General features: G+C 37.8%; 1 protein-coding gene across 2 annotated transcripts; it reads left to right on the plus strand.

The window, feature by feature from the left end:
• Positions 1 to 290: 290 nt before the first annotated feature.
• Positions 291 to 27,211, plus strand: gpam (glycerol-3-phosphate acyltransferase, mitochondrial). Of its 2 annotated transcripts, XM_088917244.1 has the most exons (21): positions 291 to 426; positions 7,505 to 7,636; positions 8,511 to 8,630; positions 9,012 to 9,085; positions 9,549 to 9,662; positions 9,962 to 10,111; positions 10,777 to 10,876; positions 12,807 to 12,943; positions 13,487 to 13,586; positions 14,650 to 14,862; positions 15,423 to 15,536; positions 16,039 to 16,124; positions 16,855 to 16,970; positions 17,066 to 17,136; positions 19,867 to 20,131; positions 21,207 to 21,349; positions 22,351 to 22,428; positions 24,041 to 24,178; positions 24,541 to 24,730; positions 25,689 to 25,747; positions 26,674 to 27,211. In XM_088917244.1, exons 2-21 carry the CDS (start codon positions 7,535 to 7,537, stop codon positions 26,788 to 26,790), a joined length of 2,487 nt encoding a protein of 828 aa, XP_088773370.1. In that variant the 5' UTR covers positions 291 to 426; positions 7,505 to 7,534; the 3' UTR covers positions 26,791 to 27,211. The 2 variants fall into 2 exon arrangements, with proteins under 2 accessions (XP_088773370.1, XP_088773371.1); XM_088917245.1 differs by lacking the exon at positions 291 to 426 and having other exon boundaries at positions 7,462 to 7,636.

Consider the following 27,211-nt stretch of genomic DNA (forward strand, 5'->3'; position numbering starts at 1 on the left):
CATACTGTACAAAACTTACACAGTTGGAAAACAAACCTCACGGAGAAAATACAGATCTTGGGAATTAATAAACTTCGAATCAGCCACTATTGTTATTGTTTTCATTAAATGTGTCAATCATTTTTTAATACAACCTAAGGCAGAAGAGATATTAAGGTCCACTTAATGAATACAGAAACACCAGTTTAACCAGATGAACACGTAAGGTGAAACAGCGCCACTTACTTGCCTTTCTCACAAATCGAGGAAGTACAAGCCGCATGTGCGGACGTAAAAGAGAGCTGGGCTTTCTTCTGCAGCTGGGAGCTGCAGTATGAGCATGTCGGTGTGTTCACTTTAAGCTTCTTCAAGGACGGAAACGACAGGAACGGGGGGCATCTTTAATTAAACACACCAGAGATGGTGCAAAAAGAGCTTGTTTATAAGGTAAGAGCTGGAACTGCCTTCCACTCCGTTGATTGCGGAGATCGGGAACTTGTATCAGTACAGTTATAGTGTCAAAACGAGTTGGTAAAATACAGTAGGGTTTAAGGGCCTTATTCTTGTCTTCAGCATGCTTCAGCTGCAGCCGGTATTCGCATCACAGTGCTGTTATACAGTAGGTCATAGTGACGAAAGGCTGTGGACTGTTGGTAAATTGTGTCAATCTGCTTACGTGGTATTTTCGTTATTATATTGTTTTGAGGATATGAACTTAAACACACTAGGCTGAATAATTTTAGCGTATTAAGTGGAAACTGGCGTAATGTAGTAACCTTACAGATCAGTGCAGTGCCGTTGATCACCGCAAAGCGAAACGACTGGTTTTCACGCAAAAGAAAAACTTCAGGATTCTTCTTAATAAACCTCGTAAAGAATCGAGGGTGTCGACAGCTGATGTTGCATGTACTGTAGTGCGGTCCAAACAACGTTGTTGAGAAGAACCACAATTTAACATAGAACGGAGTTTTATTTTTCATCAGGCAAAGTAGCTTAAACGCATGCTCAAGTTCATTATAAAGTTTCAGCGGCTTGAAATAGGTGCTGTTATACAAAGACGTGTTAAAGACATTGACAGCTGAGCAACTACAAGTTTATCTGTATATTTTTATTTTGTTAGTTTTCCACAACTGGATACCGTGTTCCTAGGCTCTTAATTAAATAGCTAAAGCTACTATTCTGGGGAAAGTAACTTTCACAAATTTAGCCATGTATTCGTATGGCAGTAAATGAAAATCTGCCAAGTCTAAACTTAAATTAGTAATCTGCCTGGTGTGAAAGTAGAAGGGGATATTTACTCCAGGCTAGCAGGTTAAAACAAAGTTTTAAGTTGCGCGTTTTTAGAGCTATCTTGACATTGCAGGAAACTGGTCTAGCATACAGTACAGCTACGCCTTCCGACGTACAGTACCTGGGATGAGGGTGTATTATTCTTGACAAAGTTACAGTTTCTGTTAGCGCCTGGTAATGGGGAACTGCTTGTCCATCTGTCTTTGCTTCTGGATGTATCATTATCCCCCCCCCCCCTTAAATTTAAAGATCTTGTCAGATAGATTATACTTGGTTTGCTAAGCTACATTTACATGTCAGTGGACATTTAACTTCTTCTTATTGTTATTATTATTATTATTATTATTATTAATAATAATAATTCACTCAAGACCTTTCCAATAAGTATATTTTACTTTTAATAGTTTTTTCCCCAAATACAAACCTACAAGCCTTGTATAGCACGCAATATATTTTTTTGTCTCTGAAGTCCTTTATAAATACCTCATTATGCACTATCTTATGCGTACTGTACATAGAATGAAAAATGTCACAAGCTCTTTAGTACACTTTGGTATTTTAAAAGTTTGTTGGACTGTATGACCAAACGATATTTAATAGTTGAATCGGGTTATTTTGTCATAATTGTCAAATAGTTATTTTTCTGTTCAGTAAATCCATTGTGTCTTTCATTTAATTAAACTACATGACATATTGAAATTGTATGTACCTAAATTTTACAGTATTGTTGTTAAAACAACTACAATCAGCTGCTCAAAATATGGAGCCTAAAAATTGAATACACAAACATTTTAAGATTCTGTGGTTTCTTATCATTGTAGATAATCATTTTTGCTTATTCTTTGCGTAAACATGTTGTGTATTGTATTTTGAAACTGTGTGTCCCATTTGTTCTCATACCAATAATAGTACAAAATAGTCAAAATAAGAAATTATTAGAGATTGTTTTTTGTTATGCTGTTTTTTCAGTGATTAATATTAGATGTACAGCAGTAGTTTTGGAAAGCATGACTCATAGCTCTTTGACAATGCTACAGGTATATCTTTTTCTTAAGGCAGTTGCTAAACTATGGAAGCGCATTGCTGCCACTAAGGGAAAAACATTGCCACCTTATCTCGTAATTATGAGATAACAAATTATCTTGTAATTACGAGATAGCAATGCTTACGTCAGTGTATGTACAACCTGTTACGTTGTGCACTGAACGCATGTAGAAGCTACGGTGAACTTGGCCGGCACTTTCAGTTTAATGATTGTGTCCAGTGCTGCAGAATTTGTACAGATTGCAATTTTGAGCAAATATGAACAGAATCATTACAAGCATGAGGACCAGTTTTGTGGGATTTAGAGATCAAGTCAATGATGGTTCCGTTATGATCAGTTACATGTGCAGTCACTTCCACTGCTTAAAACTGTACGTCCGACATTACAGGTTATGTGAGCCGTCTGCCAGCGCGGTGATGTCACCGCCCTTCCCTGTGAATAGCAGGGACCTCAGCTGCCGGGCTGAGGGGAGATCTCCCTTTATCTCAGCCGCCTGGTTCCCTGCCCTGTTGAGTGACGCCAGAGACCCGGGTTCGAGCCCCAGTGGTGGAGGGCCAACCTGAGGCGGGAGCCGCGAGGGCGCAAACCCACGAGAACCCGAAAGCGCTATAGTATTAAAGGAATAAATTAAAGGTTTATTCCATGCTGAAAAGAGAAGAAAAGAAATAACGTTTTGGCTGTGAGGGCTTTTGGCTGTGCATGCTGACGTAGCTACCTACTTGATATAGGTGTTATATGACAATTGTGCTATGGTGTGAGCACATAAAGTACACGAGAATTACTACAGTAAGTCATAATTACTGGATAATTTTCTCGTAATTATGAGATACATTTTTTGTAATTTTTCCTTGGTGGGATGCACTTGTAAACCTGGTTCCTTTCCACATGCCAATTCTTCTGCATTTTCATTTGCAGGAATGGGCATGTGTTCCTACAGTACTTCTAATATCTACACAGCAGAACATAAAGAATATATTTTTCCTCTGAAATACGAAATACCTGTTACTAAAGCTTGAACGAGGAACAGTTTCTGTGGAGCCAAAATATGTTTTGCTGTAGGTTTAACATTGATACTGGCATCTCCCTGCGTTGGACTAGTGTCCCATCCAGGGTGTGTTCTGTCTTTCACCCAATGACTGCTGGGATAGGCTTCAGGCCACTGTGACCCTGAATCGGATAAATGGTTATTGAAAGTGATGACGACGACGATGTTGACGATGTCTCTAAATTGATACTCATGTTCTAGAATAATTGAAATGATATAGATGAAAGGAATTTTCACGTGTTTCAGTGCAGTAGCTGTTACCTAATGAGGGCAAACACTTTCTCCTTTTCTGTGCAAAACTGTGTGAGAATAATAAAAAATTGATTCTGCAAGTCTGCTACCTGCAGTGAAAAGTTGTACAGACCCTGTGGCTCCGCCATGTTTAAAAAAATATGCATCTTTGAAAATAAAAGGCAGACCATTCAGCTTGTTTATGTACAATACAGCCCTATTAAGACAGGATTTAATCAGGTATATTTATCAGCCTCAGCATACTGTCATGCTTGTACCTTACTTTTACTTTTTTTTGTCAGCAGATAAGCCATGTTCAATGTATCGCACGGTCAGGTTTACTTTTGCTTCTCTAGGACTTAAAGTGGTGCTGATTCAGGCTATTTTTTTGTCCACAATTCCCAGGGTCTTTTCCTTTTGTTTCTGATTAGCGTTTCCTCTAAATCTTATAACAGAAGCCCATTATTTATTGTGTTAAGTTAACCTAATTTGTAGTATTTTACATGCCCACTCTAAAATCTCAACTCTAAGTCTTTCTAAAGGATATTAATCCTGACTGTATTGTAAATTTCAACATAAATGTTATTTTTCAGCATTTTTCAGGTTAACTTTGTTTCAGATTTTCAAGACAATCTTCTTGTGTGGCCTTGTAATGTGCACCGCAGTACTTTTGGTTCAGTGTTTGTTTCACCTTGGAGTCTCGCACAGTTTTTTTTGTTTGCCTTCTGTTTCTATAGCTGAAAAACAAACAATAGAAAATGCTATCTTTCCTTGTAGTTTCTGTACAGTGTGTTTATTTGCATACGGCTCTTCATTTTCCTTTGCAACGTGAATTTTTATCATAACAGTTCAGTTGTTGAAATAATATAAATTGTAGTCCTGCGTTTGGATTGTGTACTGAATGCTTTCCGGACTCAGCTTAAGCTGGTCAAACAAGACCTGATATGGTATACTGTATAGCTTCCCATAACATAATGCACCATATAATAGTTTTAAATGTGATATGGCAGTAGGGTGCTTACAGGAGAAAGTGTAAGCAGTGCATGCAAATGCCAAAAGTTTTTTTTCAAAACAATTATTAACTATATTTAAATAATAGAAAAATGAGACTATTCTTTTTTGATTAATTGGACTCTCTTCCCATTTTTTAAAATTGCCCCCCTCCCCTCACATACCGTCTTACAACTGGAGGGTACTTCCTATTTTGTTCTTCACCGTTGCTTGGTTACTGTGTTTGCTAAGTGGGTCCTATGATAAAGCAAGTGAAACATGCTTGGAATGACCAGTTTTAGACCTCTGCACTTAATGTTTTGTGACTCTTTGTCTTGAAGTATTTCACTTGTAACGTGTACAGAATCCGATTGCTTATGCCACTGTTCCTACAGACACTTTATCCAAATTATTTATCTTGAAATACTTTTCATCCCAGTGTTTGAATTGCATTCTGTATGATGAGATAGAGTAGCCTTGCCCATTCAGTTCAGTAGACTGTGTTCTACATCCTACAAGGTCTTATTAATATGTCACAAACACCGGGCAGGAGCTACTAGATTGCAGTTTGAGGTCAGTTGAGTCTGAGCTGCAGGGCTTGAAGTAAAAGTGTTTTTGTTACCACATTCCTATTAAAACCTTTTTAGCATTTTGTTTTTAGAATTTCTCCTTTTAAAATGTCTAATGCTGACATATACTTGTATATAAAGTGAATGCAGCTTTTTAAAAATGTTCATTGGCCGACGAGATTGAAATCTGACAGGTTTCCAACTTGATTTTGTGTTTTGTGTTGAAGCAATCTAAAAATTTGAAGTGTGAAATATGTTTGCATTATGTTTACTTGGAGATCTTAAATTAAGTAAAAAATGTTGCACTGGTTTTCAGTGAATCCATTGTATTAAAAACGTGTTTTGTCACATGCCATGAAAAAGGAACCAAAAAAATTGAACCAATTGATTATAAATTAACTCGCAATTAGCAAAAAAAGTTTAATAAAACTTTAGTTTGAAACATATCAAAGTATCTATCAAAAGATCATTAAAGATCTTGAAACTGTCTTATGTACTTCTTTTCTCAGAAGTTGTCTGTCAGTTTTCTATTTTTGCTCTTCTCAGATATGTAGAAGCTTACGGAAGTTATTAAAGAAGCTAAACTGCCTAAATGATATTTTGTGCTATACTGCATGCTACAGTAGGTCTAACTATAGTACTTGATACATGTCTTAAATGAGATTTACATGTGTTGAAAAATATTTCCAATGTAATAGAAAGTCTAGATTTACAGTAACTCTGTTTGTTGTAGTACTTAAAGGTCTGGTTGAGGATTTTTCTGGAAAGACAGCCTGCACTATGAAATGTCTTTATTTTAGCAGGAAGTGTACAGTAGTGAGGACATTAATAAATTGTTTCTCTTAAATGGATGAATATATCCAGAATTTTCAGTGGCTTGCATTATTATGCCGAAGAAACAACAGCGAATTGAACACGGTATTTTCATCCAAGGTATGAATATGCAGACCTTGTCTGAAAAAATATATCCCCTGAGCAGAACCATTTTTTATCTGGTACCTGACGTGTTTGTGTGTCTTTTGTGTCTTTTTATTCCTCAGTTTTCCTACACTGTACTCTAAGTACTAAAATTAACCATAAAGGTGCTTTGTATAGAATGCTGAATTCATCCCACTTTTCAAGAACATTGTGGTAAGCTTAATCAGTATTTCTGAGTTATCCCAGTTTGTTTGTGTACATACCCTGTGATGGACTGCCATACTGACCAGGATGTAAGGTTGATTTGCATATTCCCATTTTGCAAACTCATTTCTGATAACAGTCGGGTGGATGGAAAAGGCTGTATTGCCGTCTTTTTTTAGTCGCGCTGTGCTCTAGCCATAGTAAAAGAACACTGTCTGGGCCTGGAGAAATTGATGTGTCTGTGCACAGTAAATATTCCTTCTGACAACAGAGGCAAGGATGTTGATCAAACCTTAAAGTGAGACGGCAGCACACACAAGACTACAGCTTGCTGAGTTGTACCCAGCACCCACATACTGTATAGTGTGTCACTATTTGTGAGCTGGACGCCTGGGGAAATGGTTTTAAAAATTTAATTCAGTGTAATGTGGACTGAGGCCAGAAGACCTAGACTGGGGGTTGTATTACCTAATAGGAGAGACAGACCAAATAGCAAAAAAAAGTCAGGGAATTAGTATTGTGTGGTAATGCGGTTGGCAGGAAAGTATAGATGGGACAATTCTCCTAATTGTTCTTACCGGCTGCTGATACAGGTAGCTTGAACTTGCTGTTAGTGATTACAGCTCTGCGCCTGCAGGTACTGTAGGTATAGTGCAATATGCAGGATAGTATTTCTCTTCACTCTGGAAGTGTGTTGAACATGCATGTACAGTGCCTATAGAAAGTCTACATACCCTTTCCAAAGTAAAGCATATTGTGGACTAAGAGCCTGAAATCTAGATACATTAAATTAGAATTTATTTTACCTTTATTTACACATTGTAACAACCTCCAAGTAAAAAACATTCAACACTCAAACATTCTGAAAAGTAATTGTAAATGAAAGCCTAGAAAAAATGGATTGGATAAAAATACACACCCCTTTGCAATAGCAAATGTAAATTAGTTCCAGTGTAACTGATTGCCTTCCAGATTATTCAACATGCTAATTAGCTTCCATCTGTGTTAAATTGTACAGATTCAGGTGATTTTGGGCTCATTAATGCATCATCACTGTAGCCAGTAACTGTAACAGTGAGAATTTGAAATCATTCAAAATATCAATATAACAGCACCAAAGTGTTCAAAACACTCCAGAACTGATACAAAATGACCCTGATTTCTCACATTTTAAACAAAAGCCTTAGACTAGTATGTTTGTATTTTCATCAATGAAATACATTTCTTTTCCAGGTCTATTGTTGGTACGCAATATAAAGGGTGATGGAGGAGGTTGTGGTCTCCTTTGGAACCCAGGACAATGTGTTTATGGCCAGTTCCTTTGATCAAAGTGGAAGTCGATGGAAATACCCAGGTGAAGAATTGGTATGGACCTATTTTATATTATTTCTTAAATTTAACTTTACAATACACTTTTGTACCTTAAGAGTCCACAGTGCCAAGATACAGACAACCCTATCATTATTACAGCTGTGGGTTTTTTTAAATTTATTTTTTAGATAACTGTATGGGTTGCTTTTGTGGGTGGGGATGGGGGGGGAGGTATCAGGTGGGTAGGAGGGGCGGTTATGCGCAGGTTTTTGATAAGTGTATTTGACTACAAAAATAATAAAAATGTATTAAAAAATAATGTAGTTTAATCCATAACATGTAAGCTTTTAATGTAATGTGTATACCTCACGAAGGGATGTAAGGTATATAAAAAGCATTAAGGGATGTGTATTGAAATGATTTAATTTCAATTTTTGGTAACTGCTAGTGGTTGGCTTGGTGGTCCAGTGGTTAGCATCGCTGCCTTGCAGAGCTGTGGTCCTGGGTTCCACACTTAGGGTGCTGTCTGTTTGGAGTTTGTGTGCTGCCCATGCGGTTATCCTCCGGGTGCTCCGGTTTCCTCCCACAGTCCAAAAACATGCTGTTAATTGAATTGGCTTCTGGGAAAATCGGCCCTGATGTGCGTCTGTGAGACTGCTCAATGGTGTCCCCTGCAGGGTGTATTCTCCCTTGCGCCCTGCTTGCTGGGATAGGCTCTGGCAGTCCTGCTACTCTGAAATGGAAGAAGTGGTTAGAAAAGGGACGGATGGGTAACTGTTAGAATACAGAATACAGTTGTTTTCACTTCCACTGTCCGAGGTGCTGTGTCGAATCTTCTACCAATTCTGCGTGGTTAGCCAACACAGCCCCGTGTTTTAAAATGCAGATGTATTTATTTTAAGGAAACAAAATGGATTTTTCTTCCCAGGAGCGGAGTTCGAGCCCTTCTGTTTTGAGATCTGTAACCTCAAAATGGAAAGAGGGCCTTCTCAACAGAAAGAGACCCTTTGTTGGAAGGTGCTGTCATTCCTGCACTCCTCAGAGTCAGGTAGAAACTCCAGTTTCTTGAAATGCAGAATTTTAACATCTTCAAGGTTCAACAGATTTATAGGGTTAAAGGGGAATTGCCAAGGACAATTACAGGGATTAGAAGTTCTAAAAAAGCTAGTAATATCCCCTTTTCAGAATTCCTCTGTTTACATGTAGGGATATAATGCTATGCTTATCTGACAGATTTTTTTTCTATTTAAAAATCATATACGAATGTGTACATTTAAATCTGCTCTGTAATGGATTATTAGATTCTTACATCATAACTTTCTGTCCCTGATACAGTATATAAAAAACTTTGTGACCAACACAGACATTAATCTGGGCCAATTGACTATTAAAGGGAGGCACAGAAATACAACATATTTTTGTCTTGTAGGAAAAGCTCTTCAATTCCAGTATACCTTCTCTGGGTCTGCGGAATGTCATTTACATTAATGAAACGCACACCAGGTATGTCTTGACTCGGATGGGACATTTTTTTTGCCAGCATGTGGGGATCAGTCACTGACAAGTTAAAGCAGTGTCTTGATTACGCCTATATTTTTCTGTTTGATAACTCACTTGATTGTTTTCCAAGTATGTAGTTTTTCCTACTCAGTGCATTAACCGATTAACCTTTGAAAGATCTAACTGAAAGATTTCTCCATGTCGATAAATATCTCATATGTACACATAGTACATTTATAACTGAAGAAGGAGAGCCTGTTTTGTATACAAATTTTCCAGATTAGTTTTATCTTGGGAAACATTGTGAACTGGAGTTTCGAGCCAGGTGCTGTGTAAGCGGTTGCTAAGTCCTAATGATCTGCCTTCTGCTAGTGCGTCCATGTGTTCAAGATGGCAGTACTGATGTGGACTGTGTGCCGCAGTGGGTAGATTATTGTCATTTTTTCCCCATATTGTTTTGCTGTAGGCACAGGGGATGGCTGGCCAGGCGTCTGTGCTACGTTCTGTTTGTCCTGGAGCGGGATGTTCGGAAGGACATGTTTGCTAGGAATGTGGTGGAAAATGTATTGAACAACAGCAGGTAGACACAAGCTATTCATGCCTGTTTTTTTAGGTCTCGCATAAAATTCTGACATTAACTTAGTTTTTTTAAAAATTCAGTTTTTTACAGCATGTCTTCAGATTATGAAGTTAAATTTATCACGGTTGAACAATTAAATCCAAAGATATTAGCATCACTGGTTCCTCCTATATACATGAAAAGGCAGGCATATTTCAAATTAGTGGGCCACAGAAATGCACTTAGAATGACTGTAATGCATTATCATGTGCCTACCTATTAATTTTCTTTAAGAGTTTTTCATTCTTCATTTCTTATAGAGTGGAGAAGGCTACCATAGAAGTAGCTTCAGAAAACAGCCCTGGTGTGATGGAGTCCAGGATCGACCGCAAAGCTGTCAGCAGAGTGAGGAGAAAAGCCAGAGGAATTCTCCAGGAAATGGTGGCTAATATCTCTCCCTCCTTTATTAGGTACATGTCCACTTTATCATATGTGATCTTTATTTATAGCGTGTCATGTGAAAGCAGTAAGCATCACTGAGGTAGACAGCTTTACAACTAATATTACTAATTATTTTCAAATTCTGCATTGTCTTTTTAGATTTTTTTTTGTGAAAAATACCCTAATTTTTAGTAGTAGAAGAAGTATTTTTTTTTATAATGGCAATAAAATTTTCATTTTTGAAGATGCTCCCATTGCATTTTTAAATTTTTTAATTTTGTAATTTCTTGTGTTGATTGCTATTGTGGAATACTACCTTGAGGTGCTGGTTGTAATTGAATTGCAAATGGCCTTGGAAGGGTGCCAGATGGTATGCGGAATGCTGCTACTTCCTGTTCTGACAAAAGCCATGCATTGTTTTAAAAAGCATTGCAGAAAGAAAACGTTTCAAAAGAAGCTTTGTAAAATATAGTGCAAGAAAAAGGCTAACAGCCTTCTGTTTTTTTATTAGCAAAACAACTTCAAGATTGCTGTAATTTGTTTGCTTTTACAATTGAGCTGCATTGTCAAATTATATGTTAGTCTTTAGAGTAAAATTGGATCGCTGGAGACTAGCTTTAAAATCTAAAAAGTACAGGAACAGCATATGAAATAGTGGGTGAGTAAAAAAAAAAACTGTTTTATTCCTGAACAGGTTAACTGGCTGGGTGCTGCTGAAATTATTCAATGGCTTCTTCTGGAGCATTCAGATTCATAAGGGACAACTTGAGATGGTGAAAAAGGCTGCCACGGAGGTGAGGAATTATGAATGCCTAATGCTCATTGACCCTTCTATGTACTGTATTTACTGAAATATTTGAATAAGATTAGATAAGAAAATGCCCCACTTTGTGCTGAAATTTCTGAGCCACATTTTGCAACAATATTTGCTTTGAAAAAGAAACAAAAGACTATCGGGCAGGGTTCAGCTGTGTATTGGGGAAAAAAAAACAGTTAAAAGTTGATAAGATAATTTTGCCACATAATATTTATTTTCTTTGGAAAAATAAAATATTTATTTTGGGAATATTTATTTTCTAGAGCAAAATGCAAAAACCTGACCATTGTGAAAGTACTGTAGTTACAGAAGAAAATGTAGAGGATGTAAGTGCAGTTTAACAAATGTTTGAAATGAGTTTTAGTTTGTCACATACTGTATAAGACCATTTTCTGGAGAACACCCAAGAGGGCACACACAAGGTGTATCCCCCAGAGAGCTTTGAACCCAAGCAGTATTTCAGGAATGTTTTATAGTTTGAGTACAGCTCTGGTTACTTTCTGTTACTAGCGTGAAAGGGTGTTTAGAAATTATCGTTGTGTATGCATTAGTGCCTATAGAAAAAATATTTCCACATGGCTCAATGGCTATTTCTGATAAGGTTATTGACACTTTTCAGCTATTCCCGAAATGTCACATACAACAGGTGTCCGTCTCACTCTGCAAAGAATAAATTTAGAATGTGCACAGCTCTGGTCAGGAATGAACCCATGTCAAGCCAAGTCTTACAAAAAGGTACATTCATTGTAGATGAACAAAGATAGCTTTAAAAGTAGCAGTGTCATAGTAGTTCTGCTTTGCATGTACTGACAGGCCTGTTGGTTAGTGAATGTTGCTATAGAGAAATCTGGTTTCTGAAGGATAGCAGGTGGGAAACAGTCTATGGCTGTTCTTTTTTTAAACCATTACCGAGGGATTTGAATCTCAGTGTACAATTACTTTTCAGAAGGTAATTAACCATTCTTGGTAACCTGGTTACAATCTCTTCCACAGCTCTTACTCTCATAGATTCTCCTGTTCTTTTTAACAAGAAACCCATACCTGAGATCTTGAAGTTTCAAGTTCCCTGCATCTGTCTCCATCCAGCAGAACTGTCGGCATTTTCATGTTGCATCGGAACATTTTTTATAGTTGCTCCATGGAGAAAGTTGTTGATTTTGTTGACACAAGTCTTTATTGAATTATTGAGTACACTAATGTCCCTGCCAAAAAGATACGTTGTGTTAGGATGACCTGACTGAGGTGATAGCTCAATGCCCTTTCCATGGTTAAAGATTACACTGTGTCCTTTATTTATCATTATTGCAATATTCTTTTGCAACATTAGTAAATAGCTGTCAGTTATGGCAAAATTTTGAGGGGGTGTCACTGGTTGTAAGGACACTTGATTTGCTTGAATCTCATGATTCCTAGTGTTATAGGATGTTGTGCACAGGGTGCACTTTGTAGAAATGTAGTAGAAATGTGGCCTGGGGTCATTAGATCATTATCCTGACCTGGCTTGAGTGCATTTTAAACACACACCTGCTGTATGTAACATCTCGGAAATAACCGAAAGACAGCGGTAACTCTGTGCCATAAATGAAACTATTTTCTATGATTCCAATATATTAGTAATGGTCATAAACACCCATTCTATTAACAAAGGGTGGCTATGGCAGTACATGGACTATAAAACTCTCTGTAACAGTGCTGGAATTTGGGGCACTGGGGGGGATACACTTTGTGTGCGTCTCCTTCCATGTTCTCTGGAAATGGCCTTTTCATCACAAATTAAAACTCATCTCAGTCCTCTGCTGAGACATCTTGCATCCCTACAGTGCATTAATTGTCACAATAGTTTTTTTGCCCCTTAATAACTGGTGAATACCTAATGTATTGAAATGTGATTTGTTCTTGTTTTTCAGCAAAATGTTCCTTTAGTGTTTCTGCCAGTTCATAAATCTCATATAGACTATCTGTTGATCACCTTCATCTTGTTCTGTCACAATATTAAAGCTCCACACATTGCTGCTGGAAACAACCTCAATATTCCCATCTTCAGGTTAGTAAACCTGCAACTTTCTCATCATTCTCATTCAATGCAACTGGGCGTACTGTATCTGTAATCTGGGAACTGAAAACACATTATCATTAATTATATATTGTGGTATTCAGTAACGGTTCTTGGTACAGTAACATCTTTTGTAGGTTTGTAGTAGGTTTGTGACTAATGTGAAATAATGTCCATTGCTCCCTTCTTCCTCTGATGCATCACATCTTCAGAGTCTAAGTTATTTTCTTAGATAAGCAGGAGTAGAACTGTGGAAGCCCCTGTTTCCGGGTTTTTAACAGCCACCTGTCCATCTTGGAGTAAGACGGTTGGTCAAGTGACAGTGGACAGCAGGTCATTATCAGTAGGTTTTTGGGGAATGTGGTGCAGACAAGAACTACCACCTTGTCTCCCTCTGCCATCCTCTTAGACTGTTTTTTTAAAATATTTTTAAATTGGAATTTCACTCATTGCTGATTTAGGGTAGATTCACTCGTTTCAAAATGGCTTTTGTTTTAAAGAGAATGGGTGTGGATGTTTCTTGTGTGCCTGCAGCACGTTGATACGCAAACTTGGAGGTTTCTTCATTCGTCGCAAGTTGGATGAGAACCCCAGTGGGAAAAAGGATGTTTTGTACAGATCTCTTCTTCATGTGGTGGGTTTAAAATATTTGTTTCTAACTGTACAGATAATGGAAGAAAATTGTCTGGTAATTCAAGCATGATGCTCTTCCTCATGGAGGAGGGTAATGGGGTTCTTGTGTTATCCTTAGCATGATTATGCCTGTGTGCTTTAACAGCATGCTAGTATTATAAGAATGTTAGAAAATCCCAGATGACTACAGTACCTTTTTGTCTAAAGCACAGATTTTGACACTGCGGATGAAACCTAAAATATTTTTCTGTTTCTCTCCTTAACCCTAATATACAGTATCTCTAAAGTTTTAACAAATGAGTCAGCCCCTGTGCTGAACTGTCAGTGTGCTTGAAGGTTATATTCACCTCTGAGTCAGCTTTTGAAAGATTATACATTTAAACTCTAGTGCATTGCAATTGAGGTTAAGATGTGATTGTGCTAGACTAACCAAGGGACATGTCAAAAGTAGATTAGATGGCATAATGTTACAGTATGTGGCATCCATGTGTTCACTGCATTAGTGGTTCTGGAAACAGGGCTTAGTTTTCATAGAATTAACATGAGTAAACTTAATCCAAAATGAAATACTCTAGATCCGGTTTTTGTGTGTTTGGTAGTTTAAATTGAACCCTGAATAAAATGCAAGAAAAGAATGGAAGAAAATGCAATACATTTCAAGAAATAAATCAAATAATAAAAAACACTGTGTTGGTTCTTTAGTGCTGCAGTTTTAAAGCCAATAGATGCCTGCACATTATAAACCTGTTCTTTCTCCCCGTCTTGCTGGGAACTGGCAAAGCTGGGGTTAATCATGGTCTTTTCACTCCCCTTTTCATGCTCCATGTTTCTCAGTACTAAAGCAACACAAGCAAAAATCTCTTTAACCCTTTGGTTTAATAGAAAGGTTAAGGTCTAATGTGAACTTGTTGATCTTACCTTCTTCTTCATACATTGCTCGTGGTGGCAGAACTGTTTCATTTCTCCCTGTTCTTGGCTGGTCTCAGCCTCATCACGAGTTCTGAAATGAAATTTGTCCTGCTTGTCTGTACTGATTGAATTGAGCTTCATGTGTCTCTCTTCAGTACACTGAGGAGCTGCTCAAACAGCACCAGTTTCTGGAGATATACCTGGAAGGCACTCGTTCACGCAGTGGGAAGCCCTCCCCTGCCAGAGCAGGCCTGCTGTCCATCATAGTCGACACCCTGTGCTCCACTTCCATCTCAGATGTGCTTATAGTCCCTGTGGGCATCTCTTACGACCGCATCATCGAGGGCAACTACAACAGTGAACAGCTGGTAGGACTGTTGAAATTGAAGCACACACAGTTTTTATTTTCTATTTTAATGTCAGTGTAATTAAGGAAATTATCCAACTTGGTTCTCGGTTATATTGGGGATGGTTGGTATCACACTGTTAAATAGTTACTACATTGTAAGTAGAGTACAGTGAGCATTAGAATATTGTTTCCGTCTGGAGATATGTGGTGGCTGTACTGTATGTTTCAAATTTTCATCCCAGATGCCTAACATTTGCAATTCACTATCAGGCAAACGCAAGTAAAAATAGTTCTTTTTTGCATCTCACCATAAACTGCTGAAATGATTTTGTCCCGTTTAAAAATGATGGCAGCTCACTGTCTTGGCAGTTTCAGCTGCTTTCCAATTTGTGTTCATGCCTAAAATCAAATGCTACAGTGAACTGCGAAATTAAAAAAAGCCACAGACCCTAGCTAATGGGCCAGCAGTCAGATGGACTTTGAATTGGCGTAACCCCTTTCATACTAAGGACTTCACAGAAATGCCAAAAGATCTGTATTTTACAGGAGTTCATCATCCTTCTGCATCTCTCATTCCAGGGGAAGCCCAAGAAAAATGAAAGCTTGTGGAGTGTAGCGCGAGGAGTGTTCCGAATGCTGCGCAAGAACTATGGCTGTGTCAGAGTGGACTTCACACAGCCTTTTTCTTTGAAGGTGAGATGTGTTGTGACCTGCATTTTCCCCATGAACAGCTTCCATCACATGTAGTTATTTAACATTTTATTGGAATCATTGAATTTTATTTGTCATTTAATAAGATTAAACCAAACTCTTTTCACTTTGTCATAAAGCAAATGCACTTTGAATTATTTTAAGAATGTATGTATTATTAGTATGAAGCAGGGGAAAGGACTTTGATAAAATGAAAGATGTGCATTAAAATATGCAGTTTGAGAGTTTTTAATCTGGGAAGGTGAAACAGCTTTGTGCTATTTAAGTTGTCCTTAAATGGACCATTTCTGTATTTTCCTAGTTGCATTCCAGTTTAAAAAAAATACAGTAGTTTCCTCGATTTGGAAGAAGTGAATTGTTTGTAACCACGTTTTTAAACCTCACTCAAAATTCTCAGTTTCCCCAATTTCCCTGCAGTACATTATGTTCTGCCAGACATGAATTTAATCACATTGCCCTGAAAGACCTTGCGTATATATTTCAGGAGTACCTGGATAGTCAAAGACATCGGCAGCTTCCTGCTCCGCTTACACTGGAACAGCTCCTGGTTCCCACCATTATTGCAGCACAGTAAGTTTTGAAAGTCACCCAGAATTATAAATATCAAATAGCAGGATTTAAAAAACAAATAAACTGATTGGTGGCTATTGGAAGGTTTTTGAAATGTGGCGTCACATGAGTAACCTCTTACAAGCTCAAGATATTCTTGCTTTTCTGCAAACTCAGAAAGTCTGGTGAGTTGAAGGATAACATGAATATGCTGCTTCCACACAATGCTCATGCTTCAGCATTGAAGTGAAAGATACATTAGTACATAGAGCAGTCTCGAGTTTTGGCCTAACTTTGTTTTGAAGCATGCACGGAGGTGAAATAAACCATAGCTGCTTAACTTCCTGCTTTACTCTTTTACTTTATGAACAGTGTAGGGTGAAAGTTGGTAGATGTTCCTTATACCATGTCTGAAGTCTTTGCTTTAAAATGGCACTGTGGGATGTGGTTCAGGCAGTGATTTGATCACTGTCTTATTTTGGGACATTACTATTTTTTATCTTTACAAATCTCCTTTTTCTTCTAACCTCATTTGATATAAGTCTAGTTCTCCTTGTGGTTTAAAATTTGTGTCACGGGTGTTATACGGTAAGTATGACTGCTGATCAAATTGAATTTGATTGAAGAGGCTGAAGAGATGCACAAGCTGTGTTCGTTGCTGCATGCTTTGTGTAATTGTGCTGCGTTTGTTTTCTTTGCTGTGAGGTTGTGAGGCTCTGTTTTGGTTTCTCATTGGATTGTCATTTCATAGGCCAGACCAGGCCCTTTTCAATGGTGAGGAGGAAGGTCATCTCAGTTCCTTAGACCTTACAGATGAACCCTGGAGACGTCAAGTGATTGGAAACTTGGCCAAGCATGTGCTCTTCAGTGAGTGAATCTCTTTTGGTCTTCATTTCTATCTTTGATTATCTCTTTTTCTCTTATGACTTTTCTTATAAACATTCTCATTTTAATGTTTCCAGCCGCCAATAAATCGTCAGCTGTGATGTCCACCCACATAGTTGCTTGTTTGCTCTTGTATCGACATAGACAGGTAAGTCATTGTTCTTCTTTTTTTTCAATATTATTTTTTAAACATACATGGGCTTTTCTTTGCCCTGTGTCATTTAGCAACCAAACCACAATTCTTTGTTTAGAACTTTAACCTAATTGTAACTGAAGGTATTTTGAGTTTCTAGTGCTTTAATGATCAGTAACAACTGATGAATACTAGTTAAAACTTGTTGCTGAGCTAGTGTGGTGACATTTTGCCTACTTTAGTTCAGACAGGAAGATTAGATCTGCTACCGCTCTCTTCAGCAAAAGACTGAAAAAAATCAGAGTGAAGCTAAATGCTTCATAAATGGTAGAAAGCTACTCTTCCATACAGTATGGTTAAATACAGTAACTATCCAGCTAATAGCTTTCAACTATTCGATGACAAAGACCTCTAATTGCAGCTTCTTACTTCATCAAGAACTTTCTACCGTTTATACTGACAGTTTCCTAAAGTGTATTTTTTTTTTCTGAATTTCCTGTTAGACAGGAGACTTCTCTTGCAGTACAAAAGCAGAGTTAAAATCTGGTGTAAAATGGGGATGGAAATCTGTTTAATTTCTTTTAATAGGCGTTAACATTGAAAAGGTTTGTAACTTATGTTTTAGTTTGCTTTCTGAACTAGCAGCAAAAGAAATCCAAAAATAGATCTAACTGGTATTTCAATTAGCATACAGAAAACTGGGTACTTCTTTCCTAATGTGATGTTAAGGGAGTAGAATGAATACTGTACTGTACATCGGTAAATTAAACATGCAATTAAATATAATTTATTTTCATTTATTCTATTGTTACAAATGGGGGTTATGAAACTGGCAAAAATCAGGAATTGACTGAGCGGTAAAGTCAATAAGTAAAATAATTAATTAGAATCCCCAATCTATAAGTGATATCTCTAGAATATAGCAGAACAGTTGGTATAATTAAAGGTACGTGTATTATTTATTCTCTGGCACAGTTTTGGTGAAAAGAGTAATAATCCAGGCACACTTTGTTAAACAAATGTTTATTAACAAGGACAAGACAAACACTAGGCTATAGACAACAACAACACACAAGTTACTCTCTACAGTATTTACAAACAAGCTGTTTCAGAGGCCTAACATTCTAATCACCCAAAATAAACCCAGACTTCTACCAAATATTAAACTTTAATAATGCCTACATAGGCCACATAAGAAATAAGATGCCTTCTTAATAGCTGACATATCACCCTGCAACTCACGACTGACAACTTACTGAAGCTAAGCCGATGTGAGCTTGGTCAGTACCAGGGTGGGAGACCTCCTGTGAAAAAAATAAGGTTGTTGCTGGAAGTGGTGTTAGTGAGGCCAGTAGGGGGCGCTCATCCTGTGGTCTGTGTAATACCCCAGTATTGTGACAGGGACACTATACTGTAAGAAAAAAAAAGACGCTGTTCTTCAGATGAGATGTAAAACCGATGTCCTGACTCTCTGTGGTCATTAAAAACTCCAGTGTGTTTCTCAAAGAGAGTAGTGGTGTTACCCAGGCATTCAAAATTAAATTGGGCAAAATTTCTCATTGACCTTCACCAATCATGGCCTCCTGATAATCCCTATCTATGAGCTGGCTTCATCATTCTGTTCTCCTCCCCACGGTAAGCGTTCTGGCGCACTATGGCTGCCATCGCATCATCCAGGTGGATGCTGCACATTGGTGGTGGTGGAGAGTTCCCATTACCTGTAAAGCTTTTTTTGTGCAGCATCCAGAAAAGTGCTACATGAGTGTAAGGTATTATTATTAATAATAATTAATGCAATACAACCTGCAGTTATATCTCTCTCTTTCTGCAAATCCGGGTGCCACAAGATAAATGCGAGCCTACAGTATCTCTTTATTCTAAAAAAAATGCACCCTAAGCAAGAGAAACGTCTATAACCAAGGTATTTTTTATTCAGGAAACCCTAGTTCCCTAAAAACACAGAATAGCAAGCTCTCTCCAGCAAGGTTCAGATAATTCGCTCCAGTCAGGTTTTGTTTGGATGATGATCATAGAGGCTGTCGCCTGGCACAAGCTTCAAGTTCCAGCTCCTCTTGTGGTCTGACCTTCTTTCTCTCCTCTCTCCATCTTCTTCTTCTTGTCCTTTCCTTTCCCCTCCTCTGTGGTCTTAATGTGATCTTGTGTGATGTGTTTCTATATTGCTCATTGCAAACAATTAACCCACAACTTACCTAGATATACCAAGCTAATCTTTACAATTCTTTTTGCTTGAAGGGCTCCCCACATCTCAGCAGACATCCTTTTTGCTTTGAAGCTAGGGGTGCCAGGTGTCACAAACTTTAGCGAAACACTCCCTAGTCGCCTAAAGCTGTCACAATATTATGAATTTATTATTGAATATCAAAAATTCAATGTACTGTACAGTACATGGTGGATATGCATTGTATGTATTGGTCAACTGGGATTGCCGATAGAGATCTATCAATGTATTTTTTAGTCTTTGTTGCATGGTGTTAAAGTGTTTATAGTGCCATGTGGTTATACAATCTGATAATATAATTCTACCTGATCCCTTGCATGTACTGTATACTATTAATCAGTTTGGATTGTAATATGTAAAATGGTTTATAAGTGGCACTTCCTCTTCAGATTTTCTATATCTAGTTCACAAATTCTACCAGATTAAAAGCAAAAAGAAACCCTTTTCAAGAAAAAGTAAGCATCTGTTATAAGCAAGTGTGACATGGCCATTGTGTTCTGCTTCAGGGTGTGTACTTGTCTAAACTAGTGGAAGACTTCTTCTCCATGAAGGAAGAGGTCCTCTCTCGTGATTTTGATCTGGGCTTTTCTGGCAACTCGGAGGATGTCGTCATGCATGCCTTGCACCTCCTTGGAAACTGTGTCAATGTGACCACTTCCAGCCGCAACACGGAGTTCTTCATCTCTCCTGCCACGACCATCCCTGCCTTATTTGAGCTCAACTTCTATAGCAATGGCTTGTTTCATGTTTTCATTACAGAAGCCATCATTGGTACGTACAATCCAGGGATATGCCATTACCTTGCATTACAGTGACAAGACTTGAACCAGCCAGTCTTTTATTGAATATTGCTATGTACAGAGAAAAAAATCTCTGAAGACTTGATATGCGCCCCCCCCCCCCTCCGCCCAACAATTGTAAATAATAACAAATTCTCCGTAAAGCTAAATCTGCTTTCCGTAATGTAACATTTCTAATCCCTTGTATTCAAGAACATTTTGAATTAGATTTGCTTGATATGTTTTTTCCCCCCCATTCGGCCCTGAGATATTTAGTAATTGAGCTCATTATTCACTTAAGTGATTTAAATTTATTTTCCACGGTCTGAGGTTCTAGTCTGTCACACTTAATGATCCATCCATTTCCTAATCACTTTATTAAATTCAGGGTGATGGTGGCCTGGAGCCTATCTCGGCTCACTAAGGGTGCAAGACGGGAAACATTTTGGACGGGAAAAAGTCTGTCATAGGGCACACTCATACCATGGGTCAATTTTCTTAGAAGCCAGTTTTCCTACCAGTATTTGGACTTCAGGAGGAAATTCGGCAAACACGGGGAGAACATACATACATTCATACAGATAGCATCCCAGCTCTGGAATTGAACCCAGGGTCTCCCTGGTGGGTGCGCTGTACCACGATGCCACCCACATGAAGGATCGTAGCTAAGAAACACTGTTTTTTTTCTGAATGTGTGTAATGAATGGTTTGGCTATTAAAAAAAAAAGTGGTCTCTTGTTCATTTGCACACTGCTGGACTGAAAAAGACATGAGCAAGTTCAGTTTATGGGACCAGTTGTACAATATATCGTTGGGGTCCTTTGTCCTTTAGTAGTTGATGATCTCCACAAACCTGCGGACATTTGCATAGATGGTCTTGCTCATCTATGCAAAAGTCACCTATGGTTTGGCTCTTTGATATAAAGAGGATGTCCTGTTGACCATATTTCAACTCAAGATATGTTAAATATGTTCATGATTGTAGAGTTCTTTCCATAGAACTGGCCTCTCAGTAAGCAAGAGTCATTGATTACCATTGTATTCTGTGTTACTATTCCTCCTCACAGCTTGCAGTGTCTTGGCTATATTGAGGGAGCAGGCTGCAGAGACAGTGCAGAGCACCTCCGAGATGCTGGTGAGCCAGGAAAGGCTTATCAGAAAAGCAGCTGGGCTCTCTCATTTCTTAACAAACGAAGTGGCTGTTGCTTTAGTAAGTATAAGGCTTGGTTTTGTCCTGTCTTGCCCACAAACCCCCCTTAACTCCCCCAACAGGCTGATTGAATCAGCATGATATTATTTGTGTTAGCTTAAACAGGCTGTCTCTGAAGATGTGTAAAACCTGGATGACGTCTGTGGAGAATAGCAATATTATGACTATCCGATAGTTCACATAAGAGCTCCACCAGCTGGAGAAAAATCTAAAACCTGCATAAAGTAAGGGTAGTGAATTGTGATCCAAATTATTTTCATGCCACTCTGTAATCTGTTTTCTGTATTTTTTAAATGGATAATATTTTCAAAACCTTATGCGGTTTGTGGCTGATGTATAAAACTGTAGTAAATCCTAACCAGGCTAACCAGCCCTTGACAGTGCCTCCTCAGTGGACTTGACTGTAGTGAAAATAAAAGTTTTGTGTGGTGGATTCCGACTGTTGTAGAATAATCCAAGTCTCAACATCTGTCTCAGTGTCTGTTGTTCCTTCCTTATGAGGTCAAAAGTTTTATTACCTTACCTTTTGTGTTCAGAGCAAAAAGCTTTTACTCAGAGATGTGGGTTTGTTTTTACAGGTGCACACATTTAGTTACCAAGCAGTCTCCCGGCTGTTTCAGCCTTACCCAGTTTCTGTTTTGTATTGGCATGCTTTGCTGCAGATACAGTACATTGCCAGTGACGGGCAGTATAAAGCCGTCTCAGGGAGCGTGACCCACACTTCCTTCACCTTCCCTCGTCTGAATAATCCCCTGATTTCAATCCAACCCACACTGTTGCCCTCATCACAACTTCAATTGAAAGCAATCTTAAAAATGTAATAGGGTTGGACAGCAAGCTTTTTCAAACATCTTGTATAATTCATGCCGTGCCCTGTTCATGCAGTTCTTTTTGAACTGTAGAAAGCAACTTATTATTCAGTGACTCCTCCTGTTTTTTTGGGTGGCAAAGTTATTCAGTGCTTATTTTCCAATAATCATTGAGAATTTTTCTTTAAACAGCCTTGCCAGATGGTTTATCAGGTCTTTGATGACACTGTGGGAAGGTTAATCCAATATGGGATCCTCATAGTTGCTGAGGTAAGATGTACATGGATGCTTTAGTTGAGAAGACTTCCCAAGAAATGCTAGTTCCATATGACATTGTTATATTCCCATCAGAAAACGATGGTTAAAAAAACATTGTTTTTGATGTACACCAGGACACATGGATCAATTGTGGGAAAATGTTAATGTTTTGTGTTGTTTTCAATTTGCAGTTTGCATCTTACAGGCACTTCTGCAGTGTATGTATTAAGGTGTTTATTCTTTTTAGTAGCTTGAACTAGTGTTCTAGCCTTTTGCATGCATTGCATCAGGGATGGAGAGGTTGTTGAGAAGACGATTTGTGAATTTTTGCTAGTTTTGAGTTACCCCTAGTCCTAGGGACTGGTTTAAGTCGCACATTATGTATGGCTTCGTTTTTAGTATCTCCCCCATCACTGTCCTTTCAGAATCTTTGTTTAAAGTGGGTTATTAAATTGAATACAGTGAAATGATTTAAAAGCAGCAAACCTTTAAAATGTGGTGATTTATCCATTATAATAAGAAATTTGAAGTCTTAGCCATCCCTTCCATCAAAAAAAAGAAATGTTATAGGATATTATATGCATAGGCATAAGTAATTATAATATAACATTGTATAGGCTATTCTACAGACGTTCAAATGAAAACAAATAGCAGCTATGCTACATGCTTAAATAGCGGAATGCTATCAAGTATGGTTCAGTTCTTTTTCTTTATCAATAGTTACTTTGTGCTACTGTACATTTGTGAAAGGACTACAATGGTATTACTGCATGTCAACTGCATGAATCATTTGGTTACCTACTATATGCCAGCCAATCCTTAAATGCAAAGGTGTCCCAATGTTTATTTTTAGTAGCTGAGCTGAACATAAGAGAAGCCATTGGTTTATGGTATATATTTAGTGTCTGTGTGCTTACATAAATACTAAATATTTGAGAATACTTTAAATGGTGTGGTTCCTCCTGTGATATAATACTTTTGAGTAGATATTGTATATGGTCATGCAAATTAGTGAGACATTTTAGCACATTTTTCTGTATTACATCTAGCAATACATTCCAAAGCCTTTCCTTGATACTGTACATAGTGCTTTGTATGGAACAAACAAAATTGTCTTCCGATTCATTGACATTCTATCCATAATCTCTATACATGTATTTCCTAAAACTTTGGTTTCATGGAAAGGTGACTGGAGCATGTCAGTTCTACAAAACGCTTAAACTACAGTATACACATGCTCAGTGAGCTGATGCATTTAGATGTCAGCTTACAGTTTAGGCTTAGAGTAAGCAAACTGGTGTCCTTTACCAGTTCTTTGTTTGAATTGTGGAGGATGTTGCTCAGTTTTACCTAAAAATACTGCATGTGTGCAAAGGTCACTTGTTATAGTATTCCAGATATTGCACAAAAAGGTTTTGCATTTAATTTTGCACATTTGCAACTCAGACTCCGAATATGAGCTCAAAGACAAATTGCCTGACGTTTCAGCCGATCATATACTGTAAAGGCATATCGCCTGTCTCTCCTCTGATAAAGCTTTGGGCTTGCACTGAAAGCATTCCTGCACCTACCTGCTTGTTCTTCTTTTGGCTCATGTGATTTGATGTGCCTGTTGTCTTTACAGGAAGAGCAGGAGGAACTGAGCCCCAGTCCTACCGAGGAGCCCTGGCCGAAAAAGTTCCCGGAGCCTCTGTCCTGGAGAAGCGATGAGGAGGATGAGGACAGCGACTTTGGGGAGGAGCAGAGGGATCGATACCTGAAGGTATCCAACACACCATGTGCTCTTGCTTCCAGCATCTGGTTCCTTCTTTCCAGTTAAAAAGACAGTGTTGGGAATTTGAAGGAAAAACATTTAAGAATTGGGAATTGCTAAACCGCTTCCTTTGCAGGGGATTTTGACGCCTTAATCTTTCAGTGAATAAGACTTGATTTCCCTTCAGATTGTGCTGGATCACCTCTGAAGTGGTCAAGGCCACGGGGTCTCCACCTTCATGACAGATGAATTTTAGTACAGTGTTTAGTACAATGTTTCGAAGAAAGCAGTCGTTACCGTTTCTGCAGTGAAGAATGCGTTTGTATCCCACTATCCAACACGCTAACGACAAGACTCTCCAAATGTTTTAGGTGAGCTTGTCTCCAGAACACCAGGAATTCTTCGGTTTCCTACAGAGGATTTTGGGCCCCGTCCTCGAAGCCTACAGTGCATCAGCCATCTTTTTGCACAGCTTGAACGGTCCGGTTACAGAAAGGGAATACACTAACCAGCTATTCCGATTCCTTCTGACAAGGAGTGAGAAAAAGGTGGCAGTATTTGGTGAGTCATTCTGAAGAAAAAAAGAAAAACGGCAATTATAAAAAAAAATGGCTAATGAAGTTTCCACCTTTTTAGGCTGTGCTTTGGGGGAGGGGTTGAATGTTGAATTTGTACCAAAATTGTTTTTCGGTTAATAACTAGGGTTTCCTTCATTGAAGAAATGTTTTTTTAAATATTTGTATAAGTATAAGTATTTGAAATTTGTTTACAGCCCATTAATCTGTTAAATGAGTGATAGGTTTGATTGAGGAAAAAGTATGATGTGGGCAACTTGGGTTAATGATCTCAAAACAAGGGCTCTACATAGATTGTCCATTTAAGACAAAAGAATTAATCCTGATTTCTTTTACTTTTAGCATGCAAAGGTTATTTATTGTAAGTTCTAGAAATAAAAAACGTATCTTTTCAATGAGAACTGTGTTTTTTATGTTTGTAGAGAAATTATCTTTTGAAGAAATGTAAAAGGTTAAACTAAAAACCTATATTGTGAACAGTTTTTAAAAAAATACTGATTCAAAATTTGATTCAGTTTTGCTTTTAAAAATGCTGTTTCTTTTGATGAAAGCAAATTGGAGGCAGTACAAAGACGCAGAATGAATGTGTTTAAATGGGGAAAGAAAATTAATGTGGATATCTCCCATTTCACTAAAAAAATGATAGACCCAGGTTACTAAAGCTCTTGTAATTATGTAAGTCTTCTAGATTTGTAGGCCCCTTAAGTCTACAACTGAGGATTTCTCGAAGTATTTAAATAATTAATTGAGTAATTAAGTCTAAAACTGGATCATTAAATTAATAGAGTGCTCAAAACTTGGTTACATCATTCCCCTGGACCAAGACTGGGAACCCCTGGCTCAGAGAGTACATGAATCTTGAACAACCTTGACTCTTATGTTTAACTAACCTGACGGCAATCTTCTGAAATGTTTTGTTGCAATTACTTTTCCATTTATTGTAGGAGAAAGTGCCACACACTACCTTGTGAAGAATACAGTGAAAACGTTTAAAGAACTGGGGGTAGGTGTTTTGTAAGAAAGCATTAGTCTGTGAACTTGTGTACTTTTGCTGCTTTTGAACAAGACCTTAAATTTATTGTGCATGTTCTAAGATGTAGTATATTGAAAATAACCTACTGTATATTCATGGTTATCCTTCTGAATACCTTATTATATTGCAATGTGCAGAAATTATTAATTAAAAGCATATTTTCAATATCAAGAATACATGCTTTAGAATATTGACTGGTGTGCATGCCATTTTGAAACCATTGTAATGTTATAGTTTTGGATCTTAACTTAAATCTTTTAGTGCATAAAACTATAGAATGATATAGAAACTCGTGAAAATTGCAGTATGTGATACAAGGAAAGGGAATACTACCTCTTGTGTTGTAGTGTACAGTATATACTGTATCACTTGTTGTGTTTCATACACAACCTATAGTGAAATCTTACGTTTTTATATGTCTTCTACCTGTTTCATCTGCATATTGGAATTCTTAAACCATTGTGAGCGCATATTGACATGTATTGATATAATTTTACTCAACTCTGTGCTGCTGCCAGGATGTGAACAATTTTTATGAGGTGAAAGTAATTGAAAGTACTGTAATCCATTTCTGTATACGACTGCCGCATATCCGCTGGCCTGTGTATACCCACGGTGTGAGAATCTTTGTATTCTTGAGCAAATTAAAATTAGTACTTGCTTTTTTTTCTGTTAAGACCTAGCTCCAGTGCATTTGTACTGTAGTATAATAATGTATTGATAATGTTTCAAAAGTATAGGCCACTCTCAACCAAGCATCTTTCTAAAGAGGATTTTAAGCATACAGTACTTCTGTTATCTACATTTTTGTATATCTTGCCATGGTTAACTGTACTAAAAAATGCTAGAAATGAAAAAGAAATGTAGAAAACATTTTTTTTCTTCACTGTTTGCAGGTCTTCAAAGAAAGAAGTGAAAACAGGGTGACAGTCCTGGAACTTAGCAGCACTTTTCTACCTCAAGCTAACCGTAACAAGCTGCTTCAGTTCATCCTCTCTTTCAGCTTAATATAACCTGCATTTTAAAATATTCACCTTGGGGAAAATTCTCAGTTAGTCAGTGTGCAAAAGGGCTTTTACTGGATAGTAAACAGGTGCTAATTTATGGCATAGCTTTACCTGGAAGTGCCTTCATAAAGTACTAACAAATAAGAGACTCATCTTTCTTTTGTAATGAATTGCTGAAATATTAATGTGCAGCTAGTCTAATTGTTAAACACGTTAGCACTGATGCATCAGCACAGCCTGTGATTTGTATTCTTGAGCGTTTGCCAGTGAAAGCCCTGCTTTCAGTTTGTATCCTTTCACTTCCAAAATACAGACGTAGTACTCATCTCTGGGTAGGAGATGAATATCATTGACAGAACAAAAACCGTACAAGTTGCCTTCATTGTGAAATGTTGAATAGACACTACAGAAAGAAAAGGAAAGAAAA

This window comes from Atractosteus spatula, chromosome 5 (genome assembly GCF_055471065.1).
Source record: "Atractosteus spatula isolate fAtrSpa1 chromosome 5, fAtrSpa1.hap1, whole genome shotgun sequence".
NCBI classification, from domain to species: domain Eukaryota; kingdom Metazoa; phylum Chordata; class Actinopteri; order Semionotiformes; family Lepisosteidae; genus Atractosteus; species Atractosteus spatula.